The sequence below is a fragment of the Monodon monoceros genome, unplaced genomic scaffold (assembly GCF_005190385.1).
Source record: "Monodon monoceros isolate NGI ecotype Baffin Bay Population unplaced genomic scaffold, NGI_Narwhal_1 Super_Scaffold_16, whole genome shotgun sequence".
Taxonomy (NCBI): domain Eukaryota; kingdom Metazoa; phylum Chordata; class Mammalia; order Artiodactyla; family Monodontidae; genus Monodon; species Monodon monoceros.
In genome coordinates, this window is record NW_021703772.1 from 53,902,947 (window position 1) to 53,924,109 (window position 21,163).

The 21,163-nt window shown below is 35.5% G+C and overlaps 1 protein-coding gene across 4 annotated transcripts in view; it reads left to right on the forward strand.

Annotated features, from left to right (window-relative positions):
* The window catches only part of SESTD1 (SEC14 and spectrin domain containing 1), a 135,535-nt gene that overhangs the window by 76,471 nt on the left and 37,901 nt on the right, over positions 1-21,163 (forward strand). For all 4 annotated transcript variants that reach the window (XM_029225172.1, XM_029225171.1, XM_029225174.1 and 1 more), the window contains 2 exons: positions 14,628-14,741; positions 21,048-21,145. In XM_029225172.1, the coding sequence (XP_029081005.1) occupies positions 14,628-14,741; positions 21,048-21,145 (212 nt within the window). The remainder of the gene's footprint in view (positions 1-14,627; positions 14,742-21,047; positions 21,146-21,163) is intronic.

Consider the following 21,163-nt stretch of genomic DNA (forward strand, 5'->3'; position numbering starts at 1 on the left):
TGCATTGCTTTATGTTTAAACTTTTGTACAGGTTTGCTGTATTAGTGGGTTCTTTAAGAACTGTAACAGAAGGGAATATAGGAAATTTTACTAGTATTTTGTAATTTAAGAAGCTGCAATGAATGATTTTAGAGAAAATAACCTAGCGTGGGATTCCAAATCTGTTTTGCCACATTGGCTCTGAAATGTGTCAGTTTTCTCTTTTTTTTTTTCATGTAGATTGTCCAGAAATCTTTCTCTACACAACTTCTTTTTTTAGCATTTCTTTAACATTTTACTTCAGGCCTGAAACTCCCACTCTCTCCCACCCCACCCCCGAAAAACGCAGTGTCTTATTTTTGCTTGTGCCTTTGAATTTATTCTTTTTGTGAAATCACATCCCTCTGTGACATTTGCTATCACTTAAGAATAGAGTTAAATTATCTGTCCAAACTTGATTTATCCTTTTGGAAGCAGTTGTCTGTAGTTTATACATTGCATTCTGGCAAGTGGTGTCGTTTTCCAAAGGCCGGTGAACAGTTCTTTACCTTTGTGAAGAGTGTACTTTTGCTGTGTGCTGGGAGTAGGGCTTCTCCTTCCTCTTTAGGATGCCACTCCTGACTCCCTTCAAAAAAGGTGATTCTTAGATATACAGCATTTTCATACAGTAAGATTCTTTCCTACTACTGCAAACTCTTCCTAAAATGTTTCCCTCATTCTTTTGAAACATGTATTATACAATAAAATAGAAGCAGTTATAGCTGTTTTGCCAGCCTCCTCTACACTTTCTCCTCTCAAGTAAAGATGAGATTACTGCAGTGGAAACACATATTTCACCATGGTAGATAGTTCTCTAAATTGTTAATTTGAAGTGATGGTAGTTTTGAGTCAGCTGACTGTTTAAACTATTGCGCTTTTTTTCACATTATTTAGCTTTGAGATACCTTTGCTGTTGATATAATTCTGTATATCTACATGGCAGATCTACTGTTTTCACTTAGAACAGCCACCAGTGAATTTTATAAGAATATGGATTCTATAAAATTTTTGTGATGATGGAGAAAATTTGTTCTATGCAGGTCTCTATAATTATGATGTTCCCTTGTTAACGTTTGTTTTGCATAAGTAAAAATATAATAGGAGTAATCTTAGCCAACTATTTAAAAAATTATATTTAGTAAGGGATAGTATACTCTCAAATATATTTTACATCAGGAAAGAATCTGTACTATTTACATTTAAGTTGATTTTTTAGGAAAAGCTTTCAAGAGGAATATTCAGATGTAAATAAACTTTTGCCATATATAACAATAACTGCGAATTTTCCCTTCGGCTTATTAAACTTGAAATCTGTTGCTAATGATTTTATTGTATTTAGGAACTACAACTGCAAAATGATTTTAATGTATTTAAGTGTAATAGTGAGATTAACCAGAGTGGGTAGAAAGTGACAAGTGCTCTTTTCATTGGGCAAGACAGGTCATATATTAGAGAAAATGGCCCAAATTAAATGTATAGGATGACAACTCATTAGAATTATGACCTCTTAGAGCTTAAAGAGACATCACAGATAATTTAATGCAGCTGCCTTCTTTGGCACATGGGGAGATAAGCCTGGAGTGAATTCCTTTAGGTTGACTTCTACAAGTCAGTGAATTTGTGGCAGAGCTAGGGCACAAACGTGGAATGATTGGCTCCTGACTCAGTATCCTTCCAATTATCATATAATGGTGTTTAACCTAGGAAAGGGATTTGGAAATCATTTGGGGTATTCTAGTAAAGCCTTTGGCCCTCTATGCTACTACGACCAAAGGGACAACATTTAGATTTAGTTAGAGTATTTTCAGTAAAGGCTCTAGAAGCAAACCAGAAAACTTTAATCTATTTCTTTTTTATAAAAGCGTGCACAACTCTCTCTGGAATATTGCAGAAATAAAAAGCTCATTTACTTTGTAGAAGCATGACTTATTTATCCTTATATTCCCAGCACTAGAACACATAACTTCTAATAAATAATACTTCTAGTAAATAAATTTAATGTCCAGTAAATAATGAATGTTGAACATTTGACATTAAAATGTCAAATTATAAGGGACATGATAGCAATTTCTCAAGAGATATGTTTTCACTGCTTAAACTGAATATTGTGCCAAATAAGGAGAGCAGAAATAGAAGAGCAGAAGAGCAAAAAGACCATTCATTGTGTTATTTAAGTTTTCTATTCAGTCCTCTTTTCAGGAGAGAGTGCTCTGGAAATGTTATCTTTTCAGATGTGAATTGATGCTCAATTTAGCAAGTAGTTTATTTCCTCATGGAATAAATACATATTTCTTTGTTTCATTATTGGTATATTTCTGTTTAATAGATTGACAGTTTTGAAGAAAGGAAAAGCCCCTCCCTGGGATCTGATTGTGTTTAATTTTCTTAGTGTGGAAGTTTCTGTCTTGATCCCAAAAGGAGTTGGTGGCAGATTAAATGGTTTCTGTGGCCTAACTCCACTTATTATTTCATGTTTAACATCATGCCTGTCTCTAAGAACTAGTCTAAAGAAGTTGCATTAGAACAAGAGGATGAAATAGAGGCCCTCTTTAACAACTTTTTCACTAAGAGAAAACCATTTTCTGTGTTCTTTTTATTGTTTATCTTAAATTAGCTCCCATTAGTACCAAAACAGGAGAACAGTGAAATTGATATGCTAAACTCTTCATAGTAGAGATAGCATTAAATTGCCTTTTAAAATAGATAGGCATAATATAGTTTGTTGTTATTAAACTAACCAAAAATGTAATTTGATGTTCAATATCTTTTTTATTTTTTTAATGGAAAAAAAGAGGCACATAAATTCCTTCTGCTTTCTGTCATCACCACCACAAGATTGTCCATTTTTTCTCTCACCTCCTTATTTGCTGCCTCAGAAGAGTTACCCTTTCTTCAGTCTGAGTTGAGATCTCGTGGTGCCCCTTCTGTCAGTGATTCCCTACTTCTGTTCATTCTTTCTGTTTTTAGTATTTTAATATAGTATTTAGAACATATTCTTAAAAAATACATATAACATGAAGCTTAATAATAAAACACTTGGGCACCCACGACCCAACCTAAGAATCCAGATATCAACAGCTTGAAATAAATTTGAGTGCCCCTCCCTGGTCTCATTCATATACCCCCCATCCCTTAACACCTAACTTATTTGTGTCTACCCATCCTTTGTTCATGTTCTCGTGCATGTGTGTGTGTGTGTGTGTGTGTGTGTGTGTGTATTAAAAACATAAATGGGAAAGGCAAAATCTTTAGAAGAAAATAGGGAGTGTTTATCTTTTATTATTCTTTTATATCTATTTCTATAGAGTTCCCATTTAAAGATATTGTTTATTCTTAATATAGTTTCACCTATTTTTGAACTTTATAAATAATATCATTTTAGTCTTCAGTACCTTGCTTTTTCTCACTCATCATTATATGTTTAAGATTTATGCATATTCTTGCAGTAGATGTAGTTGATTCATTTTCACTGATGAATGTTATTCCATTCTGTGAATAAAAACAATTTTATTCTTATTCTCCTATTGATGGACATTTGTGTTGTTTCCATTCTTTTGACATTATGAATGATGTTTACGTTCTTACATATGTCTCCTGATAAATATGTATAAGATTTTTCTGCTTGCAGAATATCAAGGCATAGGTTATAGAAATGTTCAAATTTTCAAGATAATGCCAAATTGTTTTCCAAAGGTGTTTTAATTTATGTATGCATTTCTGCTGTGTAAGAATTCATGCTGCCCAACAGCTTTGCTGACACTTGATACCAGTTAAACCTGGATATTTGCCATTCATTATGGTTTTTTCTTTTCTCAAATTGTTGTTGGGTTTCAATGTTATTCTAGTCTCATAATATGATATGGAGTATTCGCTGCATTTCTATTCTTTGGAAGCATTTGTTTAAGATAGAAATGATCTGGGAGACTTCCCTGGTGGTCCAGTGGCTAAGAATCCGCCTTCCAATGCAGGGGACGTGGGTTCGATCCCTGGTAGGGGAACTAAGATCCCACATGCTGTGGGGCAACTAAGCCCGTGCACCACAACTAGAGAGCCTGTGTGCTGCAATGAAAGATCACGCCTGCCACAGCTAAGACCTGATGCAGCCATAAATAAATAAATGAATAACAAAATTTTTTTTAAAAGATTGAAATGATCTGTTCTTTGATATCAATTAGTTGAAGTATAGTTAATTTGCACTATTACATTAGTTTTGGGTGTACAGCATAATGATTTAGTATTTTTAGAGATTATACACCATTAAAAGTTATTACAAAACAATGGCTATAATTCCCTGTGCAGTATAATATACTCTTGTTGCTTATCTATTTTATACATAGTAATTTGTATCTCTTAATTCCATACCCCTATCTTGCCCCTCCCCCCATCCCACTGGTAACCACTAGTTTGTTCTTTGTATCTATGAGTTTGTTTCTGTTTTGCTACATATAATTATTCATTTTATATTTTAACTTCCACAAATAATTGATAACCTATAGTATTTGTCTTTTTTTGTCTGACTTATTTCACTAAGCATAATAATCTCTAGGTCCATCCATGTTGCTGCAAATGGCTGAATTTGTTTTTTTTATGGCTGAGTAATATGCCATTTTATATATGTATACATGTGTGCGTGTGTGTATTTACACACACGCACACATGTATATACACATATATCCACACACACATACACCACATCTTTATCCATTCGTCTGTTAATGGACACTTGGGTTGCTTCTGTATCTTGACTATTGTAAATAGTGCTACTGTGAACATTGGGGTGCATGTATCTTTGAATTAGTGTTTTTGTTTTTTCTGGATATGTACCCAGGAGTGGAATTTCTAGATCATATGGTAGTTCTATTTTTAGTTTTTTTGCAGAAACTCCATACTGTTTTCCACAGTGGCTGCACCAATTTACATTCTCACCAACAATGTAATGTCCCTTTTCTCCACATTCTCGCCAACATTTGTTATTTGTGGTCTTTTTGGTGATAGCCATTCTGACAGATATGAGGTGATATCTCATTGTAGTTTTGATTTGCATTTCTCTGTTGATTAGCAAGATTGAGCATCTTTTCATGTGCCTGTTGGCCGTCTGTATGACTTTGGAAAAATGTCTATTCAAGTCGTCTGCCCATTTCTTTATCAGGTTGTTTGGGTTTTTTGATATTGAGTTGTATCAGTTGTTTATTAACCCTTATTGGTCATATTATTTGGATATTAACTCCTTATTGGTCATATCATTTCCAAATACTTTCTACCATTCAGTAGGTTGTCTTTTTGTTTTGTTGATGGTTTCCTTTTCTGTGAAAAAGCTTTTAAGTTTGATTAGGTCCCATCTGTTTATTTTTGCTTTTATTTACTAATTCTTTTTTTTCCCTTAGGAGACAGATCCAAAAAAATATTGCTAAAATCTGTGTCAGAGAATGTTCTTTGTTCACTTCTAAGGATTTTATGGTTTCAGGTTTTGCATTCAGGTCTTTAATCCATTTTGAGTTCATTTTTGTATATGGTGTGAGGAAATGATCTAATCTCATTCTTTTAGATGTAGCTGTTTAGTTTTCCCAGCACCACTTATTGCTAGGACTTCCAAAATTGTGTTGAATAAAAGTGGTGAGAGTGGGCATCCTTGTCTTGTTCTTGAATTTAGAGGAAAGGCTTTCAGCTTTTTACCATTGTGTATGATGTTAGCTGTGGGTTTATCATAACTGACTTTTATTATGTTGAGATATGTTCCCTCTATGCCCACTTTGATGAGAGTTTTAATCATGAATGCATGTTGAATTTTGTCAAATGCTTTTTCTGTGTCTATTGAGATGATCATGTGATTTTTACACTTTTGTTAATGAGGTGTATGACATTGATTTCTGAATATTGAACCATTCTTGCATCCCTGGAATAAATCCCTCTTGATCATGGTATATGACCCTTTTTATATATTGTTGGGTTCAGTTTGCTAGTATTTTGTTGAGGATTTTTGCATTTATATTTATCAAAGATATTGGCCTGTAATTTTCGTCTTTTTTTGTAGTGTCTTTGTCTGGTTTTGGTATCAGGGTAATGCTGGCTTCGTAGAATCCATTTAGGATTGTTCCTTCATCTTCAGTTTTTTGGAATAGTTTGTGAAGAATTGGTATTAGTTCTTCTTTATATGTTTTGTAGAATTTCCCTGTGAAGCCATCCAGTCAGTCCAGGGCTTTTGTTTGCTAGGAGTTTTTAAAATTACAAATTCTGTTTTGCTGCTAGTGATCAGTCTGTTAAGATTGTCTCTTTCTTCTTTTTTTTTTTTTTTTTTGCGGTACGCGGGCCTCTCACTGTTGTGGCCTCTCCCGTTGCGGAGCACAGTCTCCGGACACGCAGGCTCAGCGGCCATGGCTCACAGGCCCAGCTGCTCTGCAGCATGTGGGATCTTCCTGGACTGGGGCACGAACCCATGTCCCCTGCATCGGCGGGTGGACTCTCAACCACTGCACCACCAGGGAAGCCCTGTCTATTTCTTTTTGATTCAGTCTTGGCAGGTTGTACATATCTAGAAATTTGTCTGTTTCTTCTAGGTTGTCCAGTTGGTTGGCATATAACTGTTGGTAGTATTCTCTTGCGATTTTTTTTTTATATCTCTGGTATCAGTTGTTATTCCTCCTTTTTTTCTTTTTTCTTTTGTTTATTTGGTTTCTCTCTTCTTCGTGAGCCTGTCTAAAGGTTTATCAGTTTTGTTTATTTTTTTAGAGAACCAGCTCTTGGTTTCATTGATCTCTTCTCTCTTTTGGTATCTATTTCATTTATTTCTTCTCTGATCTTTATTATTTCCTTTCTTTTGCTGACTTCAGGCTTTGTTTGTATTTCTTTTTCTAATTCCTTCAGATGGTAGGTTAGGTTGTTTATTTGAAATTTTTCTTGCTTCTTGAGGAAGGCCTGTATCGCTGCAAACTTCCCACTTAGAACTGTTTTTGGTGAACCCCATAGATTTTGGAAAGTTGTATTTCCATTTTCATTTGCCCTCAGGTATTTTCTCATTTCCTCTCTGATTGACCCATAGGTGTTTTTTGTAGCATGTTGTTTAGTCTCCATATATTTGTGGTTTTCCCATTTTTCTTTCTGTAATTGATGTCTAGTTTAATTCTGTTGTGGTTGGAAAAAATACTTGATATAATTTCTGTTCTCTTAAATTTGTTGAGACTTGTTTTGTGGACTAGCTTGTGATCATTCCTGGAGAACGTTCCATGTGTACTTGAAAAGAATGTGTATTCTGCTATTTTTGGATGAAATGTTTTGTAGACATCTGTTAAGTTCAGCTGGTGTATTTTTTCCTTTAAGACCACTGTTTCCTTACTGATTTTCTGTCTGGAAGATGTCTATTGATGTAAGTAGGATGCTCAAGTCCCTTACTACTATTTTATTGGTTTTTCCATAACATCTTATGGGAAAACCGAAATGAACTTTTTGGCCAACCCAATATTATTGTCAGTTTCTCCCTTTATATCTGTACTATTTGCTTTATATATTTAAGTGCTCCTGTTTTGGGTTTATATATGTTAACCAGTGTAAAATCCTCTTCTTGTATTGATACCTTTATCATTATATAATGTCCTTCTTTGTCTTTTGTTATAGCCTTTTTAAAAAAAAATCTGTTTTGTCCCTGCTTTCTCATAATTTCCATTTGCATGAAATATCTTTTTCCATCTCTCACTTTCAGTCTGTGTGTACCTTTAGCACTGAAGTGGGTCTCTTATGGGCAGAATGTAGATGACTCTTGTTTTTTATCCAGTCAGCCACAGTGTGTCTTTTGATTGGAGCATTTAGTTCATTGACATTTAAAGTAATTATTGATAGGTATGTACTTATCGCCATTTTAATTGTTTTCTGGTTGTTTTTGTAGTTTCTTCTCTGTTGATTTCTTCTTTTTGTTTCTTCCCTTGTGGTTTGATGATTTTCTTTAGTATTATGCTTGTGTTTCTTTCTTCTCAGTTTTTGTGTATTTGTTGAAGGTTTTTGATTTGTGGTTACCATGGGCTTCAATTATGTTGACTTATAACTATACCTATTTGTTTTAAACTGGTAGTCGTTTAAATTCAAACACATTCAAAAATATCTACATATTTTACTCCTTCCACTTTGTGGGTTTTTTTGTTTTTTTTTGCGGTACGCGGGCCTCTCACTGTTGTGGCCTCTCCCATTGTGGAGTACAGGCTCCAGACGCGCAGGCTCAGTGGCCATGGCTTACGGGCCCAGCTGCTCCGCGGCATGTGGGATCTTCCCGGACCGGGACACGAACCTGTGTCCCCTGCATTGGCAGGCGGACTCTCAACCACTGCGCCACCAGGGAAGCCCCACACTTTGTGTTTTTGATGTGACATTTTATATCTTCATTTTATGCCTTCACTGTTTATATAAAGTTATAGTTGCTGTTATAATTTTTTGTGTTTTAATCTTTGTACTAGCTTATTTAAGTGGTTGTTCCTCAGCCCTAACTGTATATTTGCTTGTCCTACTGAGATTTTCCCTTTTGCATGGATTCTTACTTCCCTTCACTTGGAGAAGACCCTTTAACATTTCTTTTAGAGTTGATTTAGTATGAACCCTTCTAGTTTTTGCTTGTCTGAGAAGTTTTTTTTTTTTAGTCCCTTCTTCGTTCCTCAGTGATAATCTTGCTGGGTAGAGTATCCTAGGTTGCAGTTTTTTCCCTTTTAGCACTTTAGGTATATCATGCCACTGTCTTCTGACCTGCAAAGTTTCTGCAGAAAAATCAGCTGATAGCCTTATGGGGATTCCCTTGTATATGAATCTCTGTTTTTCTCTTGCCGCTTTTAGAATTCTCTCTTTAACTTTTGCCATTTTAATTATGGTATGTTTTGATATGGATCTGTTTGGTTTCATCTTATTTGGGACCCTCTGTGCCTCTTGTACATAGATATCTGCTTCTTTCTTCGGGATTGGGAAGTTTTCAGCCATAATCTCATCAAATACATTTTTGATCCTCTTCTTTCTCTTTTCTCCTTCTGGGACCACTGTAATGTGAAAGTTGATATGTTTAATGTTATCCCAGAGATCTCTTAAATTGCTCTCATTTTTAAAAATTTGTTTTTCTTTTTGCTGTTCTGACTGGATGATTGCCATTATTCTGTGCAGAAGACCGCACCACTTAGCCTGCTATTCATTCCTTCTAGTGTGTTTTTTATTTCAGTTATTGAATCCTTCATTTCTGATTGGGTTTTTCTTGCTTTTTTCTAGTTCCTTGTTAAAATTCTCACTGTGTTAATCTATTCTTTTCCTTAATTCAGTTAACATTCTTATTACTAATGCTTTGATTTCTTTTTCTGTAAATTGCTCATTTCTGTTTCATTATTTTTTCCTGGTTATTCTCTTGCTATTTCGTTTGAGACCAGTTCCTCTGCCTTTTCATTTTACTTAACTTTCTCTGTCTCTATGAATTTTGATGAAATAGTTACCTATTGTGTCTTAAAGGTTTGTCCTTCTGCGGGATCGTTCATGTACAGACTGCATATGCCCATTGCCCAGTGGTTGGAGAGCTGGATTTGATGTGGATGCCAGTCATGTCTTTCCTCAGGGTATAATGGCCACTATCACCTTGGTAAGAGGTGGTGCTGGAGACGGAGGTGCCAGAGCTGTAGCCGGGTGTGAGACGAGGCTTCTCCTCTGCTCAGTGGCCATCACTGGCCTTTCACGTGTGGGGTCTGATCCCAAGTTGGTGAAGAAGAAGCCCTGAAGGTCAGGCCTGCTGTGACTTTGTTCCCCTTAAGTGTGTGCTTTCTACTTTCCCAGCACCATGACCCTTGACCCAGAGTGGGGGAGTGCTGAAGCAAATGGGGCCTGTGTGCACTCTTGGCTTGTTTTTCTTGCAGACAGATTCTAAGCTGCACCGCCTTGCAGGTGCCAGCAGTTGTTTCTCCCCCTTCATTCAGACCCCAGCCAATCACACCCGCAGCCTCTGCCACATTGCCCTCTCATGAAGCCACACCACAGGGCACGTGGGGCCTTGTGGTCTCAGTGTGTATTGGGAGGTGAGCTGTAGGGGAGTGGCTGCTGTCAAGAGTTCTGGGCTGCTTCTGATGCACTGCCTGAGTATGTGCCAAGAGTGGCTGTCACTGCTCTGCAACCGAGTTGCCTCTGAATCCACAGCTGAGCTTTCTCCTGGTCATGTGACCCCCGATCCAGTACCACTTGCAACATGGAGTAAGCAGGCCTGGAGCCTTTGCTTGGCTTCGGCTGGGATATGCACTGAGGCAGTTACAGGAAACCCTGCAGCCACTGGATGGTCCTCACTCTGTTCTCTCCTCATTGCCTCATGGGCAAACCAGCATGCATGCTTCTCACAAATGGATTCCAGGCTTCCCATACTCCTCCAGTTAGTCCCAGCAGTCCTCCAGCCAACCACGGGCCTGTCCCCCCTGTGTTGGACCCCAAGAGTGAGATGCCCAGTCTGTGGTTTGAACTGCTCACTCCCCAGGGCGGGTCTCCACCCATGTAATCTTTCTTTTCTTCTGTGTCCCCTTTCAGGGGCACAGGTCCCGACCTTATCATGTCTTTTCCCTTCCTACCTGATTCCATGTGGATCTTATAGCCTTTCTTGTATGGGAGTCTTTCTGCCAGTTTCCAGTTCATCTTCAGTGAGAATTGTTTCACATGTAGATGTACTTTTGATGTGTTCATGAGGGGTAAGTGAGTTCCACATACTCCTCCTTGGCCATCTTGATTGATCCTTTGTTCTTTAATTTTTAAAACTCACTTGTAAATTGGCTGGGCCTGATATTTTCTTTCTGCCAAGGTTTTTTTTAAAAGAGAGATTTATATGTGTTTTAGTTTTTTAGTATTTTTATTATAAGGAGTTATGAACACATCAAAAAGTAAACAGAATATTATAGTTAACTCCATGTATCCCTATACCCAGTTCCAACAACTGTCAACCCATGGGCCACCTGCCCCATCCTTACCCCTATCCACTTCGCCCAAGGAAGGCTGAGGATGTTATAGTGAAGGAAATTTAAGACATTTGAATATCTGCAGACTCTTTTTTAAAATATATAGCCCAAGACCATTACCATGCCTTAAAATAAACAGTTCCTTAATATCAAAGAGCCAGTTGGTTTCAAATTTGATGAATGTTATAAAAGGATTTAGTAATATATAAAAATCTGTATAAATAATATATTTTAAAATTTATTCATAAATTTATACATAAATTGTGAATGCACACAGATTGATTTATTTCTTTGAATTAGGATCCAGATACTGTCCAGATATTGTGATTGGTTTGAGATGCCTTTCCAAATGGATAGGTGTTAAAATCTTGTTAATGATTTCTGATTTGATTGGTTATTGACTTCTAACTTAATTTCATTGTGGTGATAGAACGTTATGAGTTATTTCCTTTGAAATGTACCAAGGTTTTCTTTATGACCTAATATACACTCAAGTTTTAAAATATTTCTTATTTGCTTAAAAAGAATATGTAATTCTCTTATTATTGGTTGTGGAATTTTGAGTTAGTCCATTAAATTAAGCTTTTTAATCTTAATTTCTCTTTTTTCTTACACAATTTTTTTTTTCTTGGGGAGACCAGGATATGTGTTTTACAGGATTTTTTGTTTCAGTGAGCATCCACGTGGTATAGTCTAACATATCATTCTCCTCGTTTGCATCTCTGTATTTCCATGAATTCATAGTTGGATTCAAACAGTTGATTAGATTAAGACCTGAATTTCTTTTTCCAGGGCTGTTCATTGGTGATGATGTTTCCTTGATCATGAGGCTCATAGTCTTCTTTTTTTGTGATATTGGCAGCCATTGATGTTCAATGCCTAGATCCTTTAGTTTATTAAAGAATTTGAATTGATATGCAAATTGTTACTTATTTGGCCAGTGGAAGCCTTTTCTGGACCTTTTGGCACAACCCTAAAAGTTTTGGATGGCTTTCTTGATATTTGAATGGGAAGATGTTACAAGGTCACCATGTGTATTTCCAGCCCCAGACCTAGAATTGGCCATTTCTCCAAGGAACCTTGATTCCGTTTAGGGGGAAACAGTGCTTGAAGACAACAATCTGGGATGCTAGGAGTGTGCATTTCTACAGAATGCCTTTGTCATTATTTCTAAACGTTTCAGTGGACAAAACTAGAAAATTTATATTATGTGAGTCTGCATGTTTTTATTTAAAATGAAATACATCATGAGTTTAATCTGATACTTCCAATTCAAATTGAAGACCACAGTGTAACTTTTTCCCTTTCACGTCTTCCTTCTCAAAAATTCTGTTTTCTCAAGGACATGAGGGATAGGAGAATAAGAATAACCCATATTAATCATTTGCTGTCTTTTTCATCAAGTGATCTCTGAATAGCAATGCTAAAACTACCACTAACAGTATGGTCACTGAAAATGAAAAGAATCTAGTGATTCACTTCACCTCATTGATTATAGGTGTTCTGGGGTTTTTTTATGTCAGTTTTGATAAATTACTTTTTTTACAGGAATTTGGCCATTTCTTCTAAATTTGCATAGTTATTGACAAAAGCATGTCCTGTGTCCATCTGTATCTTTTAAATCACTGCTGTCTATGTAGCCATGTTCTTTTTATTCTTAGTGTTATTTATGTGTACTTTCCTTTTCTTCTTGCTTTACATTATCAGAACTTTGTTGATTTCATTTTAGTCTTTTCAAGGAACAACTTTTGGCTTTATTAATTTCTCCCCTTCCTTCTCTTTTCTTTGGATGTATTCTGTTGTTCTCCTCCCACTCCCTGCCCCCCAACTTCTTAGGTAGGTCACTTAGCTCATTATTCATTAGCCTTTCTTTTCTAACAAAAGCATCCAAGGCATTTAATGTGTTGTTATCAATAGCATTTTGTTATAAACTCTAATTATGACAGGATTTATTTTTCTCTGATAGTTTTATGAACTTTAAAAATTTTTTTATTTTATTTTTATTTATTATTTTTGGTTGCATTGGGTCTTTGTTGCTGCGTGTGGGCTTTCCCTAGTTGCATTGAGTGGGGGCTACTCTTCATTGCAGTGCGTGGGCTTCTCATTGCGGTGGCTTCTCTTGTTGCAGAGCATGGGCTGTAGGCGCACTGGCTCAGTAGTTGTGGCACATGGGCTCTAGAGCGCAGGCTCAGTAGTTGTGGTGCACAGGCTTAGTCGCTCCACGGCACGTGGGATCTTCCTGGACCAGGGGTTGAACCGTGTCCTCTGCGTTGGCAGTGGATTCTTAACCACTGTGCCACCAGTGAAGTCCCCTTTTATGAACTTTTGGTACCGTGTTTTTGTTATCTTCCTAAGGTGACTCCCTTTCCACCCTTTTAGCAAAGCATTTTGTAGTCTTGGTTATTTCCCCTTATTTACTGTTTACATTACAACTTCATATATAGTATGGATATACCTAGTTTTGCATATTGGGTATGTTTCTGAATTTTTCTTTTCCTTCTTTCTTTTCCTGGTAGTTCTTTCACAAGTCCTCCTTATGTTGTTGAGTTTATTCCCCCCCTTTTTTTAAAGTTAAGTTTATCAAGGTATAATTTACATACAGTAAAATTCCTTTTTTAGCCTACAATTTCGAGATTTGACAAACAGATATAGTCATAAATCCTTCATCACAGTTAAGATACAGAATAGTTGCATCATCCCCAAAGATTTGCTTCTCACATTTGATAGTCACCCCTTCTACCGCTCTCTCTATGGTGCCTGTCTTCTCTGCATATTCAGACTAGTTGGTTTTTCTGTGACCTCAGCTCTCTGAGGAGTTTCAGAAAAGTTTTAATTTTGTAGATTATCTGGGCTTTGTTGTTGTTAGGGTGGGAATGGTGCTCTTTCCAGTTGGACACGTTATTTTTCTTATCAAGTCTTTTGCATTAACACTACCATTTGAATATCTTTCTCCCACATATGTATTTTTTTAATACTCATGTATATCTTCATTGAAGTTTTATTTAGTGCTAAAATGGTATCTTTGTTCATTTTGTAATTTGTATTTGAAATCTTTTAAAGTTTAAAGAGTATCATTTTAACAGGTAAGTTTCAAGTTTATGAATTCTCTGAACTTCTCCCTACTTTCTAGTTCTGTTTTTCAAATTAAATATTAGTATATGTTATCCTGAGTTTTACTCTACTATTAGAAGATATGTTTTGTTAATATATAATCAAAGGAATGATAGAGAAATTTCATGTTAGAAAAGTATATCGTTTTTTGATTTCCAGATTTATTATTCATTTGTACTTATTATTGTAGTGTACCTAGCTAATTTTAAGACCATGTGAAAATTCTTTGACGAATACATCTTTGTACTAAAGGAATTGATTTTTACTACCAAGAAATTATTCATATTGATAAGATTTGAAAATATTTCATCTGAGCTACTAACGTCTCTTGTTTTTTATAATGTGTTATTATAAATGGTTTGTGATAGCTTATTTCTTTAACAGCCACAATTTATTGAATTGATTTTAAATGCTGTTGTATTATTTAAATAAATATCTATGTAATATTTCATCATGTTGGAAATAGTATTGCATATGCTAATCAATTTCACCTCCTCATCACTTTTCATGGACATTAATAGTGACTAAGTTTTTTTTTTTTCTTTCTTTTTACCTTTCTAGGTTATTTTAGTGTCTGCCAATAAATTGACTCGTTATATAGAACCATGCCAGTTAACAGAAGATTTTGGTGGGAGTCTCACCTATGATCATATGGACTGGTTAAATAAGAGGCTGGTTGGTATATTACAATGAGAAACATGTTATTATATATAAATAAGACATATTTTGATAGCTTTTTAATTTTAATCAACTGAAAGGTAGATTGTTTACTTTTTACAAAACTAAAGAAATATAATGCATACCGCAAGATAGCATAATGCTTGAAGGCATATACTCTGGAGTCAGACTCACAAATATTAGCTATTACTGTTGTCATTAGTAGCAGTATTATAGTCAAAGTTGTAAATCTTTTGAGTTGAATAACAGCAGCATAATTTCCTGAGAGGTAATCTAGTTGATACACCAATTTTTTTTATACAGCAGGTTCTTATTGGTTATCTATTTGATACATATTAGTGTATATATGTCAATCCCAATCTTGTAATTCATCCCACCACACCCCGCCCCCCGCTTTCCCCCGTCGGTGTCCATACGTTTGTTCTCTACATCTGTGTCTCTATTTCAGCCTTGCAAACCAGTTCATCTGTACCATTTTTCTAGATTCCACATATATGCGTTAATATACAATATTTGTTTTTCTCTTTCTGACGTATTTCACTCTGTATGACAGTCTCCAGGTCCACCCACGTCTCTACAAATGACCCAGCTTCGTTCTTTTCATGGCTGAGTAATACTCTGTTGTATACATGTGCCACATCTTCTTTATCCATTCATCTGTTAATGAGCATTTAGGTTGCTTCCTTGTCCTGGCTATTGTAAATAGTGCTGCAGTTAACATTGTGGTACATGACTCTTTTTGAATTATGGTTTTCTCAGGGTATGTGACCAGTAGTGGGATTGCTGGGTCATATGTTAATTCTGTTTTTAGTTTTTTAAGGAACCTCCATGCTGTTGTCCATAGTGGCTGTATCAATTTACATTCCTACCAACAGTGCCAGAGGGTTCCCTTTTCTCCACACCCTCTCCAGCATTTGTTATTTGTAGATTTTCTGATGATGCCCATTCAAACTGGTGTGAGGTGATACCTCATTGTAGTTTTGATTCGCATTTCTCTGATAATTAATGATGCTGAGCAGCTTTTCATGTGCCTCTTGGCCATCTGTATATCTTCTTTGGAGAAATGTCTATTTAGGTCTTCTGTCCATTTTTTGATTGGTTGTTTGCTTTCTTAATATTGAGCTATATGAGCTTTTTCTGTATTTTGGAGATTAATCCTTTGTCCATTGATTTGTTTATAAATACTTTCTCCCATTGTGATGGTTGTCTTTTCATCTTATTTATGGTTTCCTTTGCTCTGCAAAAGCTTTTAAGTTTCACTAGGTCCCATTTGTTTATTTTTGTTTTTATTTCCATTACTCTAGGGATGGGTCAAAAAAGGTCTTGCTGTGGTTTATGTCAAAGAGTGTTCTTCCTATGTTTTCCTCTCTAAGAGTTTTATAGTGGCCAGTCTTACATTTAGGTCTTTGATCCATTTTGAGTTTATTTTTGTATATGGTGTTAGGGAGTGTTCTAATTTCATTCTTTGACATATAGCTGTCCAGTTTTCCCAGCACCACTTACTGAAGAGTCTGTCTTTTCTCCATTGTATATCCTTGCCTCCTTTGTCATGGATTAGTTGACCATAGGTGCGTGGTTTTATTTCTGGGCTTTCTATCCTGTTCCATTGATCTGTATTTCTTTTTTTGTGCCAGTACAAAATTTTTTGTGCCAATACAAAATATTGTCTTGATTACTGTCGCTTTGTAGTATAGTCTGAAGTCAGGGAGTCTGATTCCTCCAGCTCTGTTTTTTTCCCCTCAAGATTGCTTTGGCTATTCAGGGTCTTTTGTGTCTCCTTACAGATTTTAAGATTTTTTGTTCTAGTTCTGTAAAAAATGCCATTGGTAATTTGATAGGGATTGCATTCAATCTGTAGATTGCTTTCGGTAGTATAGTCATTTTCACAGTATTCATTCTTCCAATCCAAGAACATGGTATATCTCTCCATCTATCTGTGTTATCTTTGATTTCTTTCATCAGTGTCTTATAGTTTTCTGAGTACAGGTCTTTTACCTCCTTGGTTTATTCCTAGGTATTTTATTCTTTTTTTTGCCGTGGTGAATGGGATTGTTTCCTTAATTTCTCTTTCTGATCTTTCATTGTTAGTGTATAGGAATGCAAGAAATTTCTGTGCTTTAATTTTGTATCCTGCAACTTTACCAAATTCATTGATTAGTTCTAGAAGTTTTCTGGTGGCATCTTTAGGATTCTCTATGTATAGTATCATACCATCTGCAAACCATGACAGTTTTACTTCTTCTTTTCCAATTTGTATTCCTGTTATTTCTTTTTCTTCTCTGCTGTGGCTAGGACTTCCAAAACTATGTTGAATAATAGTGGTGAGAGTGGACATCCTTGTCTTGTTCCTGATCTTAGAGGAAATGGTTTCATTTTTTCACCTTTGAGAATGCTGTTTGCTGTGGGTTTGTCATATCTGGCCTTTATTATGTTGAGGTAGGTTCCTTCTCTGCCTGCTTTCTGGAGAGTTTTTTATCATAAATGGGTGTTGAATTTTGTCAGAAGCTTTTTCTGCATCTGTTGAGATGATCATATGGTTTTTATTCTTCAGTTTTTTAATATGGTATATCGCATTGATTGATTTGCATATATTGAAGAATCCTTGCATCCCTGGGATAAATCCCACTTGGTCATGGTGTTTGATCCTTTAAAGTGTTGTTGGAGTCTGTTTGCTAGTATTTTGTTGAGGATTTTTGCATCTATATTCATCAGTGATATTGGTCTGTAGTTTTCTTTTTTTGTAGTACCTTTGTCTGGTTTTGGTATCAGGGTGATGGTGGCCTCATAGAATGAATTTGGGAGTGTTCCTTCCTCTGCAATTTTCTGGAAGAGTTTGAGAAGGATGGGTGTTAGCTCTTCTCTAAATGTTTGATAGAATTCACCTGTGAAGCCATCTGGTCTTGGACTTTTGTTTGTTGGAAGATTTTTCATCACAGTTTCAATTTCATTACTTGTGATTGGTCTGTTCATATTTTCTATTTCTTCCTGGTTTTGTCTTGGAAGTTTCTACCTTTGTAAGAATCTATCCATTTCTTCCAGGTTGTCCACTTTATTGGCATAGAGTTGCTTGCAGTGGTCTCTTATGATGCTTTATATTTCTGAGGTGTCTGTTGCAACTTCTTTTTTAATATTATTGGTTTGAATCCTCTCCCTCTTTTTCTTGATGAGTCTGGCTAAAGGTTTATCAGTTTTGTTTATCTTCTCAAAGAACCAGGTTTTAGTTGATCTTTGCTATTGTTTCCTTCATTTCTTTTTCATTTATTTCTGCTCTCATCTTTATGGTTTCTTTCCTTCTGCTAACTTTGGGTTTTGTTTGTTCTTCTCTAGTTCCTTTAGGTGTAAGGTTAGATTGTTTATTTGAGATTTTTCTTGTTTCTTGAGGTAGGATTGTATTGCTATGAATTTCTCTTTTAGAACTGCTTTTGCTGCATCCCATAGGTTTTGGATCATCGTGTTTTTGTTGTCGTTTGTCTCTAGGTATTTTTTTATTTCTTCTTTGATTTCTTCAGTGATCTCTTGGTTATTTAGTAAGGTATTGTTTAGCCTCCATGTGTTGTATTTTTTACTTTTTTTTCCCCTGTAATTTATTTCTAATCTCATAGCATTGTGATCAGAAAAGATGCTTGGTGTGATTTCAATTTTCTTAAATTTACCGAGGCTTGATTTGTGATCCAAGATGTGATCTATCATTGAGAATGTTCTGTGGGCACTTGAGAAGAAAGTGTAATCTGCTGTTTTCAGATGGAATGTCCTATAAATATCAATTAAATATATCTGGTCTATTGTGTCATTTAAAGCTTTTGTTTCCTTATTAATTTTCTGTCTGGATGATCTGTCCACTGGTGTAAGTGAGGTGTTAAAGTCCCCCACTATTATTGTGTTACTGTCAATTTCCTCTTTTATAGCTGTTATCATTTGCCTTATGTATTGATATGCTCCTGTGTCGGGTGCATATATATTTAGAATTGTTATAACTTCTTGGATTGATCCCTTTATCATTTTGTAGTGTTCTTCCTTGTCTCTTGTAAGATTTATTTTAAAGTCTATTTTATCTGAGTATTGCTATTCCAGCTTTCTTTTGATTTCCATTTGCATGGAATATCTTTTTCCATCCCCTCACTTTCTGTCTGTATGTGTCCCTAGATCTAAAGTGGATCTCTTGTAGACAACATATATATGCGTCTTGTTTTTGTATCCATTCAGTGAGCCTGTGTCTTTTGGTTGGAGCTTTTAATCCATTCACATTTAAGGTAAGTATTGATATGTAAGTTCCTATTACCATTTTCTTAATTGTTTTGGGTTTGTGTTTGTAGGTCCTTTTCTTCTCTTATGTTTCCCACTTAGAGAAGTTCCTTTAGCATCTGTTGTAGAGCTGGTTTGGTGGTGCTGAATTCTCTCAGTTTTTGCTTGTCTATAAAGCTTTTGATGTCTCCGTCAAATCTGAATGAGATCCTTGCTAGGTAGAGTAATCTTGGTTGTAGGTTCTTACCTTTCATCACTTTAAATATATCATGCCACTCCCTTCTGGCTTGTAGAGTTTCTGCTGAGAATCAGCTGTTAACCTTATGGGAGTTCCCTTATATGTTATTTGTTGTTTTTCCCTTGTTGCTTTTTTTTTTTTAACATCTTTATTGGGGTACAGTTGCTTTACAATGGTGTGTTAGTTTCTGCTTTATAACAAAGTGAATCAGTTATACATATACATATGTTCCCATATCTCTCCCCTTGTTGCTTTTAATAATTCTTCTTTGTCTTTAATTTTTGTCAATTTGATTACTGTATGTCTTGGTGTGTTTCTCCTGCCTGAGACTCTCTGGGCTTCCTGGACTTGGGTAGCTATTTCCTTTCCCATATTAGGGAAGTTTTTGACTGTAATCTCTTTAAATATTTTCTCGGGTCCTTTCTGTCTCTTCTTCTGGGAGCCTGTAATGCATTTGAATGAATGTTGGTGCATTTAATTTTGTCCCAGAGGTCTCTTAGGCTGTCTTCATTTCTTTTAATTCTTTTTTCTTTATTCTGTTCTGTGGCAGTAAATTCCACTTTTCTGTCTTCCAGGTCGCTTATTTGTTCTTCTGCATCAGTTATTCTGCTATTCATTCCTTCCAGTGTATTTTTCATTTCAGTTATTGTGTTGTGCATCTCTGTTTGTTTGTTCTTTAATTCTTCTAGGTCTTTGTTAAACCTTTCCTGCATCTTCTTGATCTTTGCCTGTGTTCTTTTTCCGAGGTCCTAGATCATCTTCACTATTATTATTCTGAATTCTTTTTCTGGAAGGTTGCCTATCTCCACTTCATTTAGTTGTTTTTCTGGGGTTTTATCTTGTTCCTTCATCTGGTACATAGTCCTCTGCCTGTACTTTTGTGTGTCTTTCTGTGAATGTGGTTTTCATTCCACAGGCTTCCCGATTGTAGTTCTTCTTGTTTCTTCTCTCTGCCCTTGATACACCATTTTCAGAGAGGATATTTAGACATAAATTTGAGTTGAAAAGCAGTTTGACAGGTTAAGGTTTTCATTTCTGAAAATATATCTTCTTTTTCAGGGCAGACTTTGGAAATTTGCCGCTCTGTATAATATAGTATTGTTTAATTGAACTGCCAGGGACTAAAAGAAAAAACTTAAAATTTGCTCACATTAGATTATATGCTAATTTTTTTTGAAGAATAATGAACTTTTGGATATTTGAGAATGGATAACCAGTTCTGTTTTCACCATATTTGAACAATGATATAAAACCAATGAGTGTCTATTTTATTCTAAGCAGACTTGCCCAAATCCCTTTTTTGAAATATTTTAAGAAATCATGTTAAGATTATAACTAATTTATTTTTATGCTACATGCTTATATATAAAACTTTCTAAGTATTAACATGCAACCAGAATGATTAATAGAATAACATAAAGAAAAGTTCTTTAACTGGAATTAGAGGGTTAGAACTGGTCTGAATAATGTTCATGTAGTTAAAACTGTTGTTGGTACACATATTTCTCAAGGGAACAGGAATAAATATAAACTTGTCTCAGGAATAAAAATAATTTCTTAATGTGTTTAAATTAAAAAAATTCTTTATCCATTAAAACTATTCATTGTTTTAGGAAGCAGTTTTGTCTTCATTGTTTTAATTTTGTCTTCATTGTCTAAATTGTTTATGCTGTGTGGTCTGGTGATTAAAGTGTACTAAGTGAGGTCCAGAGAGGGAACCAGAATCCTGCTTGACTAATTCTGTTGCTCTTAGTTGAAAATCCTTATGTACATATCAACTTTTAAGATCATCCTTAACATGTTAATAAAATCTCATACTTTAGGTTTTTGAGAAGTTTACAAAGGAATCTACATCATTATTAGATGAACTTGCTTTGATTAACAATGGAAGTGATAAAGGAAATCAGCAAGAGAAAGAAAGGTAAGTGTCTAGTGTCCT